General features: G+C 42.4%; 1 protein-coding gene across 2 annotated transcripts in view; it reads left to right on the forward strand.

Annotated features, from left to right (window-relative positions):
• The window catches only part of LOC309845694 (uncharacterized protein), a 60,513-nt gene that overhangs the window by 29,100 nt on the left and 13,473 nt on the right, over positions 1-17,940 (forward strand). Inside the window, exon 4 of one of the 2 annotated variants that reach the window (XM_082693981.1) lies at positions 12,222-12,434. The exons of the other annotated variant lie outside the window; for it this stretch is intronic. Within the exon in view, the coding sequence (XP_082550107.1) occupies positions 12,222-12,434 (213 nt within the window). The remainder of the gene's footprint in view (positions 1-12,221; positions 12,435-17,940) is intronic. 2 annotated transcript variants of the gene reach the window in all.

Consider the following 17,940-nt stretch of genomic DNA (forward strand, 5'->3'; position numbering starts at 1 on the left):
TCTCTCTCTCTCTTCTTTCTTTCTTTCTTTCAGATCCTGTCTTCAAACAAGGTCACATTCACAGTCTCCAGGAGTTAGAACTTGGATGTATTTTGGGGGAGGCATGATATTCAACCCCCTGTGCCCTCCCTTCCATTGCCCACATCTGGAGGCTTTATGCCATCGGTGTCTTCTGAGCACTGGTAAATGCGCTGTTTGACCTTCTTCGGAAACTAGACACTGGGACAGAAAGACACAGTATCTTAACTCTTCCTGGGCCAGGGGTAAAACGAAAGTCCAGAATATCCAGCTCCAGGTCTCAAGAGTTTTCTTAGTAGAATCTTTGACCAGAGGCTCATCAAAGATGTGAGCCTTACCTACAAAAGTAGTTAAGACATTTTTATAGAAGGTGGGGCTACTTCAAACACACCTTTCTCGCTTTTTACAATCCCTCTGGTCGTACTATACTCAGCCTCTTGTAAACTGGAATGAATTATTCACAGCTCTCCCAGTTAAATGGATGCTGTGCTCGGACTTCTTGCTGGCTAGCAGCAGAGCTCACCAGAGTCAAGAAGCCCAGAGAGGAAGTCCAGCTCCCAGCATTTACCGAGGGTAACAAAGTTAAACTGTCCTCTGAGCTATTCCTAATGCTGAATGACTATTTCACACCTCTCTCCTCAATATTCAACCACTTCTCCTCAGTCCTCAAATGTTAGCAGATGTCCTTGCTTCTGTGAAAAATACTGCGATTCAGAAATGAATTTCCATGCACTCCACCACCTATCCACATCTAAGGTCCTACTCTCTGCCTTTCAAAACTCTGTTACCGTCGATGAGTATCTGTGCTCCTAAGGGAGCTATGTTTAGCTGTGTCCAGATTCCATTTTCTCTTGTGTACCAAGGATATCACTTCTATGACTTTCTGTCTCTTTCCTTCATTATCAGCTTTTCCCTCTTGCCCGGATTAGTCTTATCAACAAACAAACATGCTGGAATATTTCCCATCTTAAACATGCACGTACATGTACACACACACACACAGACACACAGACACACACACACACCCATCTCTTTTGGTTCTCACATGCCCCTCTGGCTAGCATACAACTTCTCTACACCAAACTATGTTTAAAAAGTTGTCTATACAGGCTATCTCTGATTTCTCTTTTCTGTTGAACTCACTCCCTATCTTGAACCCCAGCTACAAAATTGATCCCCTCAAGGTCTTCAGTGACCTCCAAGTTGCTAAATCCAATGGCCCTTCCTCAGTCCTCACTTCCATGAGCTTTCTTGTAGCATTTGATAATTAATCTCTTCCAGCTGCTAGGAGTACTTTCTGAACTTGGCTTTTGGGTCTCCACTCTCTCTTTTTCACAGGCCTCTCCTCAGTCTCCTTTGTTGGTTCCTTCTCGTTTTCTTGACCTCTGAATGATGGAACACTATAGAGCTTCAGTGACCAGACGCCTTCTCTCTCTAATCTCACCCAGTCTTGGGGAGATGTTAGATCGTCTCATGCTGTTGGGGGGCGGGGTCCCACCTTTATCCTTCAAGACCTCTGCACACTGAGGGCTGCTTACTGGGAACCTCACTTCTGCCCTTCTGCCCTGGGGCCTTTTATTGTCCGTGGAAGTACTGGACTGTCCTGTGGAGAACCTGGACATGCTGGAGAGTTCATGTTCCTCAGAACAAGCCCACAATCAAAGATAGATGGCAATCTGGTGGATAAACAACTTAGCTTTCTGATCCCCCAGGATACCTTGAGGCCTATTCTACACTCTTTCCCAGAATTCCACAATGGGGATGAATTTCAATTGCCGACGAGGATAGCTTACTTCATAATGCACCTATAATTGACTTCCTTCCTCTTCTGGTCTCACTTCTTCTCTTCTGGGCAATAATTCCTGGACTTGCCTCCCAGATAAACTGGTTGAACTCAAATTCTTGTGTTTTTTTTCCACTTTCTTTTTTTTTAAATTTTTTATTTTTTAAAAATTTTTTTCAGTGTACCAGAATTCATTGTTTATGCACCACACCCAGTGCTCCATGCAATACATGCCCTCCATAATACCCACCACCAGGCTCCCCCAACTTCCCACCCCCTGGCCCTTCAAAACCCTCAGATTGTTTTTCAGAGTTCATAGTCTCTCGTGGTTCATCTCCCGCTCCAATTTCCCTCAACTCCCTTCTCCTCTCCATCTCCCCATGTCCTCCGTGTTATTTCTTATGCTCCACAAATAAGTGAAACCATATGAAGATTGACTCTTTCTGCTTCACTTATTTCACTCAGCATAATCTCTTCCAGTCCCATCCATGTTGCTACAAAAGTTGGGTATTCATCCGTTCTGATGGAGGCACAATACTCCGTAGTGTATATGGACCACATCTTCCTTATCCATTTGTCCGTTGAAGGGCATCTTGGCCCTTTCCACAGTTTGGCAACCGTGGCCATTGCTGCTATGAACATTGGGGTACAGATGGCCCTTCTTTTCACTACATTTGTATCTTTGGGGTAAATACCCAGTATGCACTCAAATTCTTACCAGAGTCTGCTTCTAGAGGAACCCAAATGAAGACAAATACTATTTACATGCCAGTAATTCCCACATTTATATCATTCACCCCAACCTCCCCCAAATTCCGGAAACATATATCCAATGGCCTTTCCTCACAGCTCTATATGGAGATCCAGTCTCCATTTCAAACTTCATGTTACCACTGGTGAACTCCCGATTTTCCCTCCAAACAGCACTTCTCCAGTTGAAGTCATTTTTGACTTCACTCTTTTCTTTCACACCCACATATCACCCAACAACATAAAAATCTGTTGGTTTTACACTCAACAGATATACAAAATCCTACCTCTCCTCATCTATCTCTTGGGCCCTCACTCAAGCTACGTTGCAGAGATTATTAAGATAACTTCACAACTGTTCTCTCTCTTCATCTCTCGCTCCATTAAAGTATATTTTCCTCACAGCGGCCACAAGGATCCTTCAAAGCCATAGTCACATCATGTTACTCCTTTGCTCAAAACTCATCAATGATTTCATCTCAGAGGCAAAAGGGAAGTCCATAGCATGGCAAATAAAGTATCATCTGGTCTGCTGCCTGTCTTAACTTCTGATCTCTTCTCCCACCATTCTCTTGCTCATTCTTCCATTGTAGGATCATTAGCAATATGTTCTTCTTAATATACTAAGAATATACTAAGAGTGTTACCACCTAGGATCTTTGCACTTCCTCCTGCAACCTAGAATATTCTTTGGGTTTGTTTTGTTTTGTTTTGTTTAGAACATTCTTATTCCAGATATCTACATGATTTGCCTCTTCATACTTCAAAGTCCTTACTGAAATGTCGTCTTATTTAGAAGGACTTTGTTGGGCATGAACCTGCATGTTCTCTGATCATTCCCTTGCCCAACTTTGTTTTCTTCTACAGGCTGCTTTCCTCGGACTCCTACGTCAGCTGGCTTCTGGTTGGGTTCAGTCAGTGGGAGTGCCAAGAAAAGACTGGAGAGTGGGAGGGTGGAAGGGGAGGCGGGGTATTTTGTCCTATCTCAGGCTGCATCTCCAGGCGGCAGTGAATTTGCCCCATGGCTCTAGTCCCTCTTGAAATAGCTCCCAGGCAACTCTAGCCTTTCGGATCTGATAACGCCATATATTTCCTTTGTTCCTTCAGCCTAGGAATGCTAGTGGCTTCCAGCCATTGCTGCTTTCCAGATTTCTCTAATGTTAATTATTTGGCCTCTCAGGTCTTCCAGTACCCAAGTCTTTCCAATAAATTCCTCTCTTTTTATTCTTCAGACCTATTTCTGTTGTATTCACTGGATTCTGACTGGACAACTTATATCAGTTTCAGTCCCAGAAGGAAATTTGTAATTTGAGGAGAGCTTAATAAAAGGACTGTTTACATAAGTGTTGTTTGGTTTTGGAAAAACAACAAGGGATGGTATAGTCACTCTGGGCCAGTAACAGCTGGGTGCCATTACTCACAACTTGCAGGCTTAAGGGGGCAAGTCAGGGCTTCTCAACCTCAGCACTATCAACATCTTTGGCCAGATAATTCTATGTGATTGGGGGAGGGTTATCCTGCACATTTTAAGGATGCATAGCATCATCTCTGTCCTCTGCCCACTAGATGCCAGTAGCATTCCCCTCAATGAGACAACCCAAATTGCCTCCACACATCCACAAATGTCCCTTGGAGTAAAGAATCACCCCAATTCTTGCCACAAGGGAAGGGCGGCTCCTAGAATCCCAAGAGAGTCAAGTGTGGTGAGATGGCCATCCAATTAGACAAACCTTCAGTAGAAAGACATAGCCATACCATTGTAATACAGTAAGAAAGGAGTCAGAAGAAGAAATACCCCAAATCTACTCTCTTCTTTCCCTCTGGTCTCTTGCCAATGCTCCCACTAGCCGAATCCAAGTGAAAGCCAAGTGTAAAAGAGCATACTGTGTAGTCCATACACATTAGCCTCCTATGACAGATAATGGAGGGGGAGAAGGGTGGGGAACAGATCTAGAGAAGCAAATGGAAGGTACCTAGCATACTACCCTATGTGATAACATTCCTGCCTCCTGGTAAACACCCCCTGCATCCTGTCCTTCTCCAAAGTGTTTTCCGTAACACTTACCACCATTTGACATGCTATATATGTCCTTATTTGTTCTCTGCCTCATGCTCAGAGCCTGGTGCATTGTAGATGTTCAGAAATATTTGTCAAAGGAATGAATGATGAAATCCAACAGGAGAGGATATATTGGATTTGCAGTAAAATCTTACTCTGGAAACAAAGTACAAATCACAGGGCTAAAAGAAAATATTTTAGTTTCAGAATGGTTCTTCATAGCAAGTTTATCAGTCACTTTTCCAAAGAAACAGAAATAACAGGATGTATGTGTATAAAGAGAGATTTATTTTTAGGAATTGGCTTACATGATTGTGGAGGCTTGGCAAGTCAAAAATCTGATGGAGTGGGGACTCAGCGAAGAGGTATAGTTTGAGTTCTTGCTGGGGCTAGTCTTTTCCTATAAGGGCTTCAGCTGATTGAATGAGACCCATCCACTTTGTGAAGGGTTGTATGCTTTACTCATAGTCTGCTAATTTAAATGTTTATCATATCCAGGGCGCCTGGGTGCTCAGTGGGTTAAAGCCTCTGCTTTCGGCTCAGGTCATGATCTCAGGGTCCTGGGATCCAGTCGTCCCCCCCCCCCCCCCCCCCCCCCCGCATCTGGTCTCTCTGCTCAGTGGGGAGCCTGCTCCCCCTCCCCCGCCTGCTGCTCTGCTTACTTGTGATCTTTCTCTCTGTCAAATACATAAATAAAATCTTTAAAAAATAAATAAATAAATGTTAATCATATCCAAAAAATAGTTTCACAGAAACCTCTAGGATAATGTTTGACTAAATATTTGGGCACTGTGGCCCAGCTGAATTGATACATAAAATTAACCATCACAGCAAGATTATAGTATATTAAATTACATTTGTAATTTGTATTAGGGATTTGTTAGGGATTTGTATTAGGGATTTATAGTCTAAAGAAGGTAGGCTGGGATCTTCAATCCTAACCCTTTTTAATAAAGTGAAAAAGATTAATACAGTGAACTGCAACTGTTAACTTAATTATGAAGACAGGTTTATCCTTAGCCAATCCTATCCCACATTTTTAGCATTTATTTGATAAAAGACTTCAAAGCCAAATGTATCTAATGATAAAATCAGAATCCAAAAACAATTTGTCTAGATGGCACGATAAATATCAAGAAAAAGAGGTTTAGTAAGGATTCCAATAAGGTCCTAAATTAGGGTGGGATACAGATTCCTCATATTATAGACATTCTGAATTTAACAAGTTTCTGAAGTATGATTTAAAGTAGCATATAATTACAAATATATGGAAATCAAACAACACACTCTTAAACAACCAATGGGTTAACTAAGGAATTGCAACAGAAATTAGTAAATACTTTGAGATGAGTGAAAGTGAAAGCACAGCATACTAAAACCAGTGGGATGCAGAGAAGGCAGTGATCAGAGGGAAATTTATAGCAGTAAAGAGTTACATTAAAAAGGAAGAAAGTGGTTGCATGGGTGGCTCAGTCAGCTAAGCACTGACTCTTGGTTTCAGCTCAGGTCATGATCTCCGGGTCATGAGACTGAGCCCTGCCTTGGGCTCTGTACTCATCGTGGAGTCTGCTTGAGATTCCCTCTCCCTCCCCCTCTGACCCTCACCCTGTTCATCAGTGCTCTCTCTCTCTCTAAAATAAATGAATAAATAAATAAATAAGGTCTCAAACCAATGACCCAACTTTATGCCTTAGAAAAAGGCAAGCAAACTTAACTCAAAGCTAGCAAAAGGAAAGGACTAATAAAGATTAGAGCAATAATAAATGAAACAGACAATAAAAAACTGTAAAGAAGACCAGTGAAGATAAAAGTTGTTCCTTGAGGGACTCCTGGTTGGCTCAATCAGTTAAGCTTTGACTCCTGATTTCGGCTTGGGTCAGGATCTCAGGGTTGTGAGATTGAGCCCTGAGTGCAGCTCTGAGCTCAGCAAGGAGTCTGCTTTGGATTTTCTCTCTTCTCTGCCTCAGCTCCTCCCCTACTTGTGTGAGCCCTCTCTCATTGTCTCTCTGTCTTTCAAATAAATAAAGATCTAGGACAGGAGAGTTAATGTGCCAAAGGCTAGAATCTAGGAGAAACGAACCCAGTGGGATGGAATTTAACTCACATGAGAGGTCCTTTACTTAGGTCTATAAAAATGAACAACTGTCCAAGACCTGGGTGGGGTTGAGATGGCTGAATAGCATCACCCAGGGAAAAAGAAAAGACTCTGGTTTCTGTTGGCTGGAAGCTAAATATGAGTCAACAGCAAGTCATTGCTTCCTAACAAAACAACAAAAAAACAAAACCCAAAGGAAATATTAACCTAGAAAAAAAGAATTTTAGTATTTGGGCCAAGGTAAAGGAACACTTTTATTTTTCCTTCCCTTGTCAGCCTGTACCTGGGAAACAGAATACTCTGCCTGGTATCATATTGTCAAGGGGCAGCATCAAAGCACAGGCGTCCAGAAGAAGGGGCTGGGATGGTGCAAGCCCAAAATAATCTCCTATGAAAAATGTCTGCAGGAATGGGGAGTATAACTGATGAGGGATGTAATATGTTTTCAACTGCCTGGGCGGGGGACAGAGGTTCAAGATGTGTTTCTAGCACTTTAGGAGTGTTCTAAGAACACTCTTCCCTTTGAAGATCAAGTGAGGGGAAAGCATAAGCTTGTTCACGTAAATACAGAATACTGATATTGGACTCCAGTGTCCACCTTGAAAACGAAGTGAAAGCGATCAACTTCAGAGGGAAAAGGCCCTTTGCTCATCGGGTCCAACACAGTTGTACACCATTCTCTTTCTGTATTCAGACCAGGACCAGACTAGAGCGAGGCAGTACCTGGGCTTCAAGGAAAGAGGGATTCACTGGAGGGGTTCTTCTTCTACTTCAGCTACTTCTGGCTGGTAGGCAGAATGAGAACTCCAAAGCTCTCCCTATTCTCTGGATCACTGCCATGGAGCAGTCTGGGGTAGCTGGCCCCAGTCACTGCTCTGACTCGGCACGTCCCGGCCCTTGAGCTCCTTAGCAGAGTCTTAGTCTCACCTACTCTATCTTCAGGTATAGTTTACAAACGAGGACCTGAAGATCCCAAGTAATGATTTGAAAAATACTAAGGAGAATACTAGAATTCCAATTAGGCACTCCTGTGCCTCCCTCTGACATAGAAATAGTGCTCCCTGGAGCCCAGTACTTTCAGCATAGAAATGAAACGTGTTTTTCAATCTTTGTTTTCTATGATGTCTCCACATGGGTTCTTTGTTTCATCTAAATTGAATTTCTCATCCCTGGGATCACTCTGCCATGCCTTTTCCTATTGTTCTCTCTCCCTGGAAGGATTTCTTTCCCTATGTCTTTCAAAATCATACTCAGGACTTCAGACTCCTTTTAAATATCAGCTCCTTCATGAAAGCTTCTTTGATCTGCAACCACTGCACTATGGGTGAGAAGTCACCATCATTGAGCTCAATTGCAAATAACTAAGACTTTTTTAGGGCACCTATGGTGCTACTTCCCAGTCTCTGAGACCAGTTCACATTATTATGGCATGCAGATTTTACTTATTTTGTTCCCTATGATTTTTTCATTTTTTATTGATTTTTTTAAAGATTTTACTTATTTATTTGAGAGAGATAGAGAGCATAGAGGGTGAGTGAGAGGAAAAAGCAGACACCCGCTGAGCAGGGAGCCTAACATGGGGCTTGATCCCAGTATCCTGAGATCATGACCTGAGCCAAAGGCAGGTGCTTAACTGACTGAGCCACCCAGGTGCACCAAAATATCTCTTCAGTAAGGGTTGTAAAAAATGATTAACTATAGTGAATGAGGTAGAGATTCTGGAAATTCCTTGGCTGAGAAAAGTGTGAAAGGCTCAGGGAGGTGGGTGTGTTAGAAGTGACTTACCGTGTGACACCATGAAATCAGAAGATGACAGTGCTTCTCTCAGGAAAACCCAGAGGACACTCTTCACTCAGCTAGAAAGGAATGCTTTGGAAGGGAGACACCATCATCTTGACAAACTCAATATTGTCTGTTTCTGTAGGCCAGGGTTGACAGACAGTAAGAGATATGCAGGGGAAATGGGCTCCCTGGTTTGAAAGGGGGATGATAGGGTTCTGGAATAGCAGAAGCTAGCCAATAGCACAAAACTGTCAGAGTGAAGGCAGGATTGGTGGAATTAATCAGCTGTGTTAATTGCCATAATAAGCCAGGCAGATGCAATTACCCTAATGGGCAACAGTGACAGCCTGGAAGAGCCGACCCTTGGGAATTTGTGGCAAAAACCAATAAGCCGTGGTAACCTAGGAGCAGTAACCACAGACAGTGAGGGTATTGCTTGATTTCTATATCCCCCCAAAAACTTGTCAGTTGTTCCCCTCAATGGAAAGTCATGGTCTCCTGTCTAGCTTCAAAAGTTCAGACAGTTTTCAGTCTCAGCATCCATTGTCCCCTTGAGGAAGGGCTCTGAAGCACCATAGCAAGTGGTTACAGTACAGAAGGATTAAAAATCCTTCCTCCAAGGAGTCTACAGACATTCACCCAATTAAAAACACAATTGGGAAAGTGAATACTCAGGTTATTTTGAGGCTATGGATAGGCTGACATGGAGCCAAGTGGCCCCAAATAGCATCATCATCCTTACTCAAGAGGGATGTTTAGAGGCCAAGTGATAGATGGAGTCCAAGCCCAAGTCAGAGGGCCGTAGTATTCTTAGTAAATGGAAGATGGTCACATTGGTTCTCTGTGGAGTTAAGTCTTCATGGTAGGAAAGGCTAAGTGGAAATCCCTAAAAGTCCTCCCTGATCCCTATCCCTAGGCAAAGGTAGTAAGTTGAAAACAACAGAGAATCCTGCAGTGATTTATGTCACCCTCAGCTACTCAAAGGGTGCAGAAGGGATGCTCTTCATGATGACCATTCAATTAATCGGTCTGGTCCTTGCTGAAAATATGTAGCTCATGGACAGATGGACCTTGGTTATCTCGACATTCTGGTTACTGGTCTACCACACTGATGACACCATGCCAAGTAGGGCCTGGTAGCAGAACGTGGCTAGAACTTTGAACGTCTAAGGAAGAGATGATAAGAAATAAACCCTAAAATGATTCAGGAACCTGACACATCTGTGGAATTTTTTAGAGGTACGGCAATCTAGACTAGGGGTCAGCAAACTATGGCCTGTGGGTCTAGTCTGGCCCAGTGCCTGTTTTTATATGTTCTGCAAATTAAAAAAGGTTTTACATTTTTAAATGGTTGAAAAAAATCAAAAGAAGAATTGTATTTTGTGACATGTGAAAAATACTTGAAATTAAAGATTAGTGTCTATTTTGTTGTTGTTGTTTTATTACAAGACAGCCACACTCATCCATTTATGTATTATCTGTGGCCACATTCAAGTGTTAACAATAGAGAAGTTGACACAGAGAATGCATGTGGAACTCTCACACTTTCTACTGCTGCTCAGGGTGTCATAACTCACTCAAAACAATGTCAAGAGTGTTAAGCGTATTGTTGTACCATAATGTTTAATCTACTTTAATTTAATTTTACTTATTTTTTAGTACCAATGCATATCCTTCATGTCAAAACAAGAAAAGTGGACTCTAAATGTTGTACTTTCTAGTCACTGTGAAGTGTGGTTTATTTTTTATTGAATTATATTCATTATGTAATGACACAATAACTGTGCTCAAACAACACAATATATGTCCGCATTACCAGATTAAGCAGCCATTACAATATTCCCAGTTCACAGAAAAGTAATAGTCAATAATATTATGAAATTTAAAATCGCATATCTTATTATAGCAGGACTTCTTCCCAAGAATTAAAAATGGAAATGAGACTGCAATCCAATGTTTCACGTGGCCCATTTCATAGCAAGCAAGGAAAGCCATTGACCATGAGTAAATGAATTAAATGGTGTTAGGCTGCAGAAGCTGAAAAAATGTGTCCAGAGAAAATAAACTTGTTTAAGACAACAAGTCTTTTGGTAAGAACAGTAGATCCAAGTACTGAAGACATCGAGAACAACATCAACAGTTAAAAGAAACAAATGAACAAAGCCCCAAAACACCAAGGCGAATCATTCTATTTTCTCTTGTATCTTGATGAGTTACCAGATGCCACTGATAGTGTTCAGTTACTATTGTTTATTGAGATGTGAATGCCACGTCTAAAGTGACTGGAGACTTGGCTCCTGTGAATAGTCTGTGTAGAACAGCGACAAGTTGAGAAAATCCAACCTGAGGTGGAATCTGCTAAGATGGTCTAACAACGTCTAGTGCTAAGAACCTCTGTGGCACAGAAAAAGGGCTTAATTGGACAAATTTTCACAAAACTTGTGGGGAAAAATGCTAAAGCCCGTGATTATTTATTGACTTCTTAATCAGCAGATGCTTTGCCGAAAATACTTGAATCTTCGTGTTATTGAACCCAGAGTGTCAAAAATGACTACTCTGGTGGACTTACGCTTATCTTCAGTCTATGCGTTTTTGTCAGAGATAGAAGCAAAATATCTATGCATTTTGTCAGAAATAGAAGCAGAATATTCTGACCTGGTGGCTTAGAGGTAAAGTTTAATTGTGGTTCTTTTTTTTTTTTTCTTTTTGTTTTTTTAGCTCAACACGGAAATTGAGGGTTTTTTCTGAGCAAGAGCTACCTTCAACCACTACTATTTAACACTGAGTGAAACATGGAAATTTTTTGCTAATTTTTAAATGTGATGTGGTATTAAGAATTCTTATCTTTTAGAGATATATACTAATGTGTTTATAGATGAGAGGGGCTGCTGATAGTATTTGCTTCAAAATAATCAGGGGGAGGTACAGAGAGCAAGGGGGACCAGATGAAATAATATTGGTCATGAAATGATGAAGGCTGAGTGATTTGTACATTATATTCAAGATACTATTCTCCCTAATTTTGTAAATGTTTGAAATTTTTCCATAGTTAAGAAGTTAGAGAAAAGAAATGATCTCTGTTACTACAACTGACGAAGAAGCCACCTGGTAGATATAGTGGCTTGCAAAGATGTCATAAGAATCAAAGGTAACCAGAGTTCATTCATCAAGGTATTCAAAGCACTGACAGTATTTAGCCCTTCAGGCACTGGGCTCCCAGAGACCCATTGCAAGCTGGGGCTCTAGAGCTCATGAGCCCCATGGGAGAATCAGAGGGTCAGCAGGAATGAGTCAAGCATAGCATTTGGGTGAGCTCTCAGTTGGGAGAAATGTAGACTCCACTTGGTAAGGAATGAAAAAAATGTCTAGAAATCCCTCTTTAGGGAGTGGAGAAGGGCAGCCCTCTGGGTTAGCCAAAGTCCCTGCCAACCCAGGACAGTGTGACTAAAAGCCAGATTCCCTAGTAAGCAGACATGCAGGATTTCCAGACTTCCTTGGACAAACATGGAAAAGTGGAGTAATTAACTTTCAAGAACTTTTACAAACTCAGAAGGGAGGGAAAGCTGATGGAGTTGGGAGGCTCAGAAACTTGCCCGAGATCAAAGCAAGCCAAGTTGCCTGAAGCAAGGGCTCTTCTTCTTTCACAGGCCACACGTTCCTTTAAGGGCTAAATTAAAAAGAGAGAGAGAAAATAAACGAGTGTTCACAAAGTATATTTTTGCATTTGATTTCAGGGGCTCCCCAAAATCTGGGATCCATGAACTCCAGATTAAGAATCCCTCGAGGAAAATCTTGTTTACAGCAAGTTTACAGTGGAGAACAAATGTCAGGGAAAGTAAGAAGAGAATTGCTGAACATAGTATATCCACTTCAGGCCATGAGCGCACAGCAACACCCAGGATGTTTTCCTGCCCTAGGAAGATATACATGAAGCTGGAAAGTACCAGGTATGGGGACCTCTGTCTAGTGGAGATACGTTGGTACAGCCACTGGAAGGTTGAAAATAGCCGCTTGGCTCCAGAAAGCCAAATATTTGAAAGGATATCATATCTAAAAGGATAGGCCAACCAGATCACAGTCGAAACCCCTTCCATCATCTGCGATCACCATTAGCAGTGTTTCAACGTTCAAATCCATTCCAACAACATTTTATAAACAATGTGTCTGGAAGTGTGGGAGATGAAAAATGTCACTGAGACACAGACTCTGACACAGGGATGGTCATCTCTGAGTGGAGAATACAAATGGCCCTTGCAACAACCTGGCCCTCAATTCTTTGACCTTCAACTTAAATGTCTTTCTTCAGGACTCTTTCAGTTGCACACAACCTTAGCCACTCCTTTGGTATTATCCTCACATGATATTCCTTCATCATCAAGATTTCAAACTCTAAAATTCTCTGAGACCACAAACACTCATTCTTCTGTCATTCTCATACCAATTAATTGTTTTGTTTTGTTTTGTTTTTCTTTACTCTCAGCATGAACTCCAGACTCCTTGAATATTCATATCCAAGCATTCAACTGCCTTGATTTCACTTGCCTCTTTCCTAGCCTGGATACCCTGGACACGCGAAGTGACCCAGGACCACTAGGTGGCAGCAGAGTCTCAACTAAACTGTCCACCAGGGTGGGCACGAAGATCATTGGTATTAATAACAGGAGCCTCGAGTTTGAAGGGGCAGGGCAAAAATGGAATTAAACAAAAGATAGAGAATACAAGGAGATCAGTCAGCTGGGGAAAGGTCTTGAGCCCCCACATAAGTGTAAACCAGAGAAATGGCTTGATCTTAGCAATGGGAGGTGGCAGTCACTCCCAAGTTCATTGACTAAGCATTCCATACCTAGCCATGTGGATAGTCTTCCCTTGCTTTGAAATATTCACTGCCCAGCTTCCTTTTTAAAAAAAAAAAAATTATTTATTTATTTATTTATTTGACAGAGAGTGAGAGAGAGCGTGCACAAGCATGGGGAGTGGCAGGGAGAGGGAGAAGCACGCTGAATAGAGACCAACGTGGGGCTCCATCCATCCCAGACCCTGGGATCATGACCTGAGCCAAAGGCAGATGCCCAACCGACTGAGCCACCCAGGCACCACCCCCTGCTTATCTGAAGTACTTTCTATTTAAGGCTTAATTACTTGATGGCAGTAAGCCTTCTGGAATCCTTTGCTCTTAACTGCCTTGTCAGTCCCCAGTGACAAAGTCAGCTCCCTTGTCTCTCTCCTTCTGGGCAGCCAGGTGCTCCTACAGAATGTTGGAAGGGTCTACACATGACTCAACTCTCCGTCCATAATATGTAACCTTCAGTGAGGACCTCAAGGCTGGTCACCATTCTTCTTTACGTCCTTAGTTAACCTCTTGGGGGGCATTGCTCATGGAAACAATTCTAACCCTGCTTCACTCCCTCAGGCTCCCTGGCCACATTTCAGCTCCCCGATCTCACATCCTCCTTTATCAGAAGGACTGAGACCATCCATCCCATCCTTCCCCCACAGTTCTCCTCCACTGTAGCCAGAGCACAGGACCCACAGAGGCTTCCATGGGACCTTTCTAGAGGTGGCTCAGGAAGATGTCAGAAATGCCACCCTCTTCCACGCAGAGTAATAAAAGGATATCCTGCATCTCATCTCAGAATCAATGTGCTTCTCTGAAAGATACTTTACTGTCTCGGTCATCTCAGGCTGCCACAACAGAACACGACAGCCTGGCTGGCTTAAATATCAGCATTTATATCTCACAGTTCTGGGGCCTGGGAGGTTCCAGATCAAGGTGCCAGCCAATTTGGTCACTGGGGAGCATGTGCCTGGCTTGCAGAGAACCACCTTCTCTTACACCATTACAAGGGTCTTTTCCTCAGGCATGCACCTCTCTCTTCTCTTCTCATCAGGCTGCTGATCCTATCAGGAGGACCTAACCCTGTGAACTACCCCAAGCCCCGTCTCCAAACACCGTCACACATGAATTTGGGAGTGCACAAATATTGAGCCCAGTACAGTTACAAATGTTGATGACTGAAGTCTTTCCTAACTCAAAGGAGGAAGCCCCGGGTGGCAGGTTGGACAATTCTCATCTGCAAAGATAATGATTGCAAATGCTTTGCTAAAAAATTAACACACGGACGTAAAATAGATTCTCTTCTGGTAAATTTCAATTGGGCTTGTTTCCTCTTCAATGATTTCTGATTCATTTATTCAATCATTGAGTTAATAAATACTTACTGACTTGAGCCGAGACTCCTAACCACTGCTTCTGACCAAATGCAGAAATGTGTTGATGCAGCACTTTTGCGGCAGATAAAGAGTATTTTAAAAGAAGAATCATTCATCCAGAATCTGTCAGAATCACCCTCCAGCACTATGGGAAGAGAGGTATGTCAGTGTGTCAGCTGTGAGCTCAGATGAAACAATAAAGTGCCTTGGGATGAACTTTTTTATTATCATTACTCCTGATATTCAAGTAGCTTTCAAAGGCTTTTGATCTAATGAAAAGATAACGTGTGGCCAGAGACATGTTCTAGTCCGCTTGACGGGCACATCTTGTAGAACAGTGATGTCAACGAGAATTCCATCATTTTTATCAGTTTGTTATGAACTAGATTATTAAGGATCATTGCCGCCCCACCCCCATCACTCCTGAGTGAACTAACAAGAATGAATTTTAAAATCTACACTGCCATAGACTTGACCTTGGCCTTAGAATGATCTCACCAGTTTGCTGACTGGCATCCTCTGAAGTTCAGCCTGATCCTCCTCCTCCTGAAGCTTCCACTCTTAACTTAAAGTCATGTCCATGGGCACCTGGGTGGCTCAGTGGGTTAAGCCGCTGTCTTTGGCTCAGGTCATGATCTCAGGGTCCTGGGATCGAGTCCTGCATCGGGCTCTCTGCTCAGCAGGGAGCCTGCTTCCCTTCCTCTCTCTCTGCCTGCCTCTGCCTACTTGTGGTCTCTCTCTGTCAAACAAATAAATAAATAAGAAACTTAATAAAAAAATAAAAAATAAAGTCATGTCCATGTTAAACTGTATTCAGTGGGTTGAATTAATGCACTGCTTTAATATTAATAAATTAATTTATGGGATTATAAATTGAATTATTTAAATGAATGTAATCATTTTAAATCGTATCAATGGATAAGGGATGTTTACCACAAACAGGTGGGTATAATAACATGGGAACAGAACAGCTATATCAAATATTTAGCAGGTTTGCATGAGGAAACCTCCTGTGTGGTTAAAGCATATGAATTGAGTACAACAGGTGGAAGATGTAGGAAAGCGCATTTCAGTTTATAGCATAACAACCTCTCTAAACACAAGATTTCTCTAGATACTCATGGGGAAAAGGGAATTCCTGGTCATGAGAGGTGGTTGGGAATTTGCCAGCCTCTGGTGTTGAAGACCTGGAAGACTTTCAATGCCCCCTGAGGCCCCGCGGACCCCGATAGTCTATGATCCCCGAAGTCAGCCCTGTCATTTCTGCCGCAGCCGGGGGTGCACAGCTGTATGAAAGCCTTGAGGCCTGCTCGGCTGCCAGCCCTCACTCAGCTTCTCCACTGAAGCAGGACGTGGCCCCAGGGACACACCTACATGGTTGTCAGAGATTAGAGAGCTTGTAGCTGTGAGGGTGCGGCTTTTCTTCTAGTAGCTTCACAATGGAGGATGTTGCAAGGCTGATCATTATGATAAAGCAGGTGTTTAAAATTCTTGTTTGGACTCTTGGCTCCCAGCTTCCAGGTAGAACTGAATTAAGTTATAAGGTGTCAGAACACAATTAGAGCAGGCTTTTCCGCTTTAGAATATTACCTGATGGTTTAGAAATAAGTCAAGCAAAGCCGAAAGACAGAAACCGCACTCTTACGGGGCTGGGATGGAAGAAGAAAGGAGGAGAGGGATTCATTTTCCTGAGATCATTTGTGTTTCTCCTTCTGAAAGCTCAAGCAAAAGTTAAGGAAATTTATTCAGGAGTTCTAGGGCCTTTATAACTAACTTCATAGTGTTTCCAGGAAGTAGAGAGTGTGAGGTCCAGGAAGAGCCTTTTCTGGAGTGACAGCAAGAGAGGGAACTTAATTTTGGTGGATATGGAAATAATACTTCAGCAAGAGTTGTGGGTTCTAAAATATGGGAAGAGCCCAGAGGTGCATCGACAGATGAATGGATAAAGAAGATGTGGTGTGTGTATATAGTGGAATATTACTCAGCCATCAAAAAATGAAATCTTGTCATTGGCAATGCCATGGATGGAACTTGAGGGTATTCTGCTAAGTGGAATAAGTCAGAGAAAGACAAATACCATATGATTCCACTCATACATGGAATTTAAGAAACAAAACAGGGGCGCCTGGGTGGTTCAGTGGGTTAAGCCTCTGCCTTCGGCTCAGGTCATGATCTCAGGGTTCTGGATCGAGCCCCGCATCGGGCTCTCTGCTCAGGGGGAGCCTGCTTCCCTCTCTATCTCTGCCTGCTGCTCTGTCTACTTGTGATCTCTCACTCTCTCTGTCAAATATATAAATAAAATCTTGAAAAAGAAAAAGAAACAAGACAGATGAACACATGGGAAGGGAAGGAAAAATAAAATAAGATGAAAACCGAGAGGGAGGCAAACCATAGGAGACTCTTAACTCTAAGAAGCAAACTGAGGGCTGCTGGTGGGAGGTGGTGGGGGGAGAGGGTAACAGGGTGATGGGCCATAGGAGGGCACTTGCTGTAAAGAGCACTGGGTATTATATGCAACTGATGAATCGCTTACTTATGCCCCTGGAATCAATAATACACTGTATGTTAACTAAATTAAATTTAAATTTAAAAAAAAGTTATGGGTTCTAACTTCACCAATTTACTAACCAATTTCTGGGCCTCAGTGGAAAATACTTGGTATTTGATTTATTCTGAAGAGTATATATAGATCATGTATGTTGCTTTATTATGATAACTTACATCAGGAAAAGAGGTTGTTAAGAGAAAGAATGCTCTGGGGTCCTTGGATAATTTTTCATCTTCAGAACCCTGCCCCCTTTGAGATCCACAGCCATCACCTTAGTGGGAGAAAGAGTGAGAACCCTATGTCTTGTGCTGACAGAAGGCAAAAGCCCTCAACCTAAGGACATGAGGAAGATGTATATGCAGAGTCATGGTGTCGGGGAACTCAGCCAGCAGCTTAACAATGGGGAGGATTGTGTTTGGATGTGACGGCACAGACTGCAGAAACCAACACACGTGGAAGGCAACAGAACTGCTAAGGAAAAAAACAACAACAAAATGCAGGCTGTTTTTTTTGTTTTTGTTTTTCTTACAGAAACCAAAGAGTAGTCCTTATATATTTATTACATGCTGAATTCTAGGAGATATGTGTAAAAATAATCAATAAATATTAATTTAAAAAAAAATAATAATATGGGTCGCCAGGATGATTTGGTCAGTTAAGCAACTGCCTTTGGCTCAGGGTCCTGGGCACAAGCC

The sequence above is a fragment of the Mustela nivalis genome, assembly GCF_964662115.1.
Source record: "Mustela nivalis genome assembly, chromosome: 12".
Classification (NCBI taxonomy): Eukaryota; Metazoa; Chordata; class Mammalia; order Carnivora; family Mustelidae; genus Mustela; species Mustela nivalis.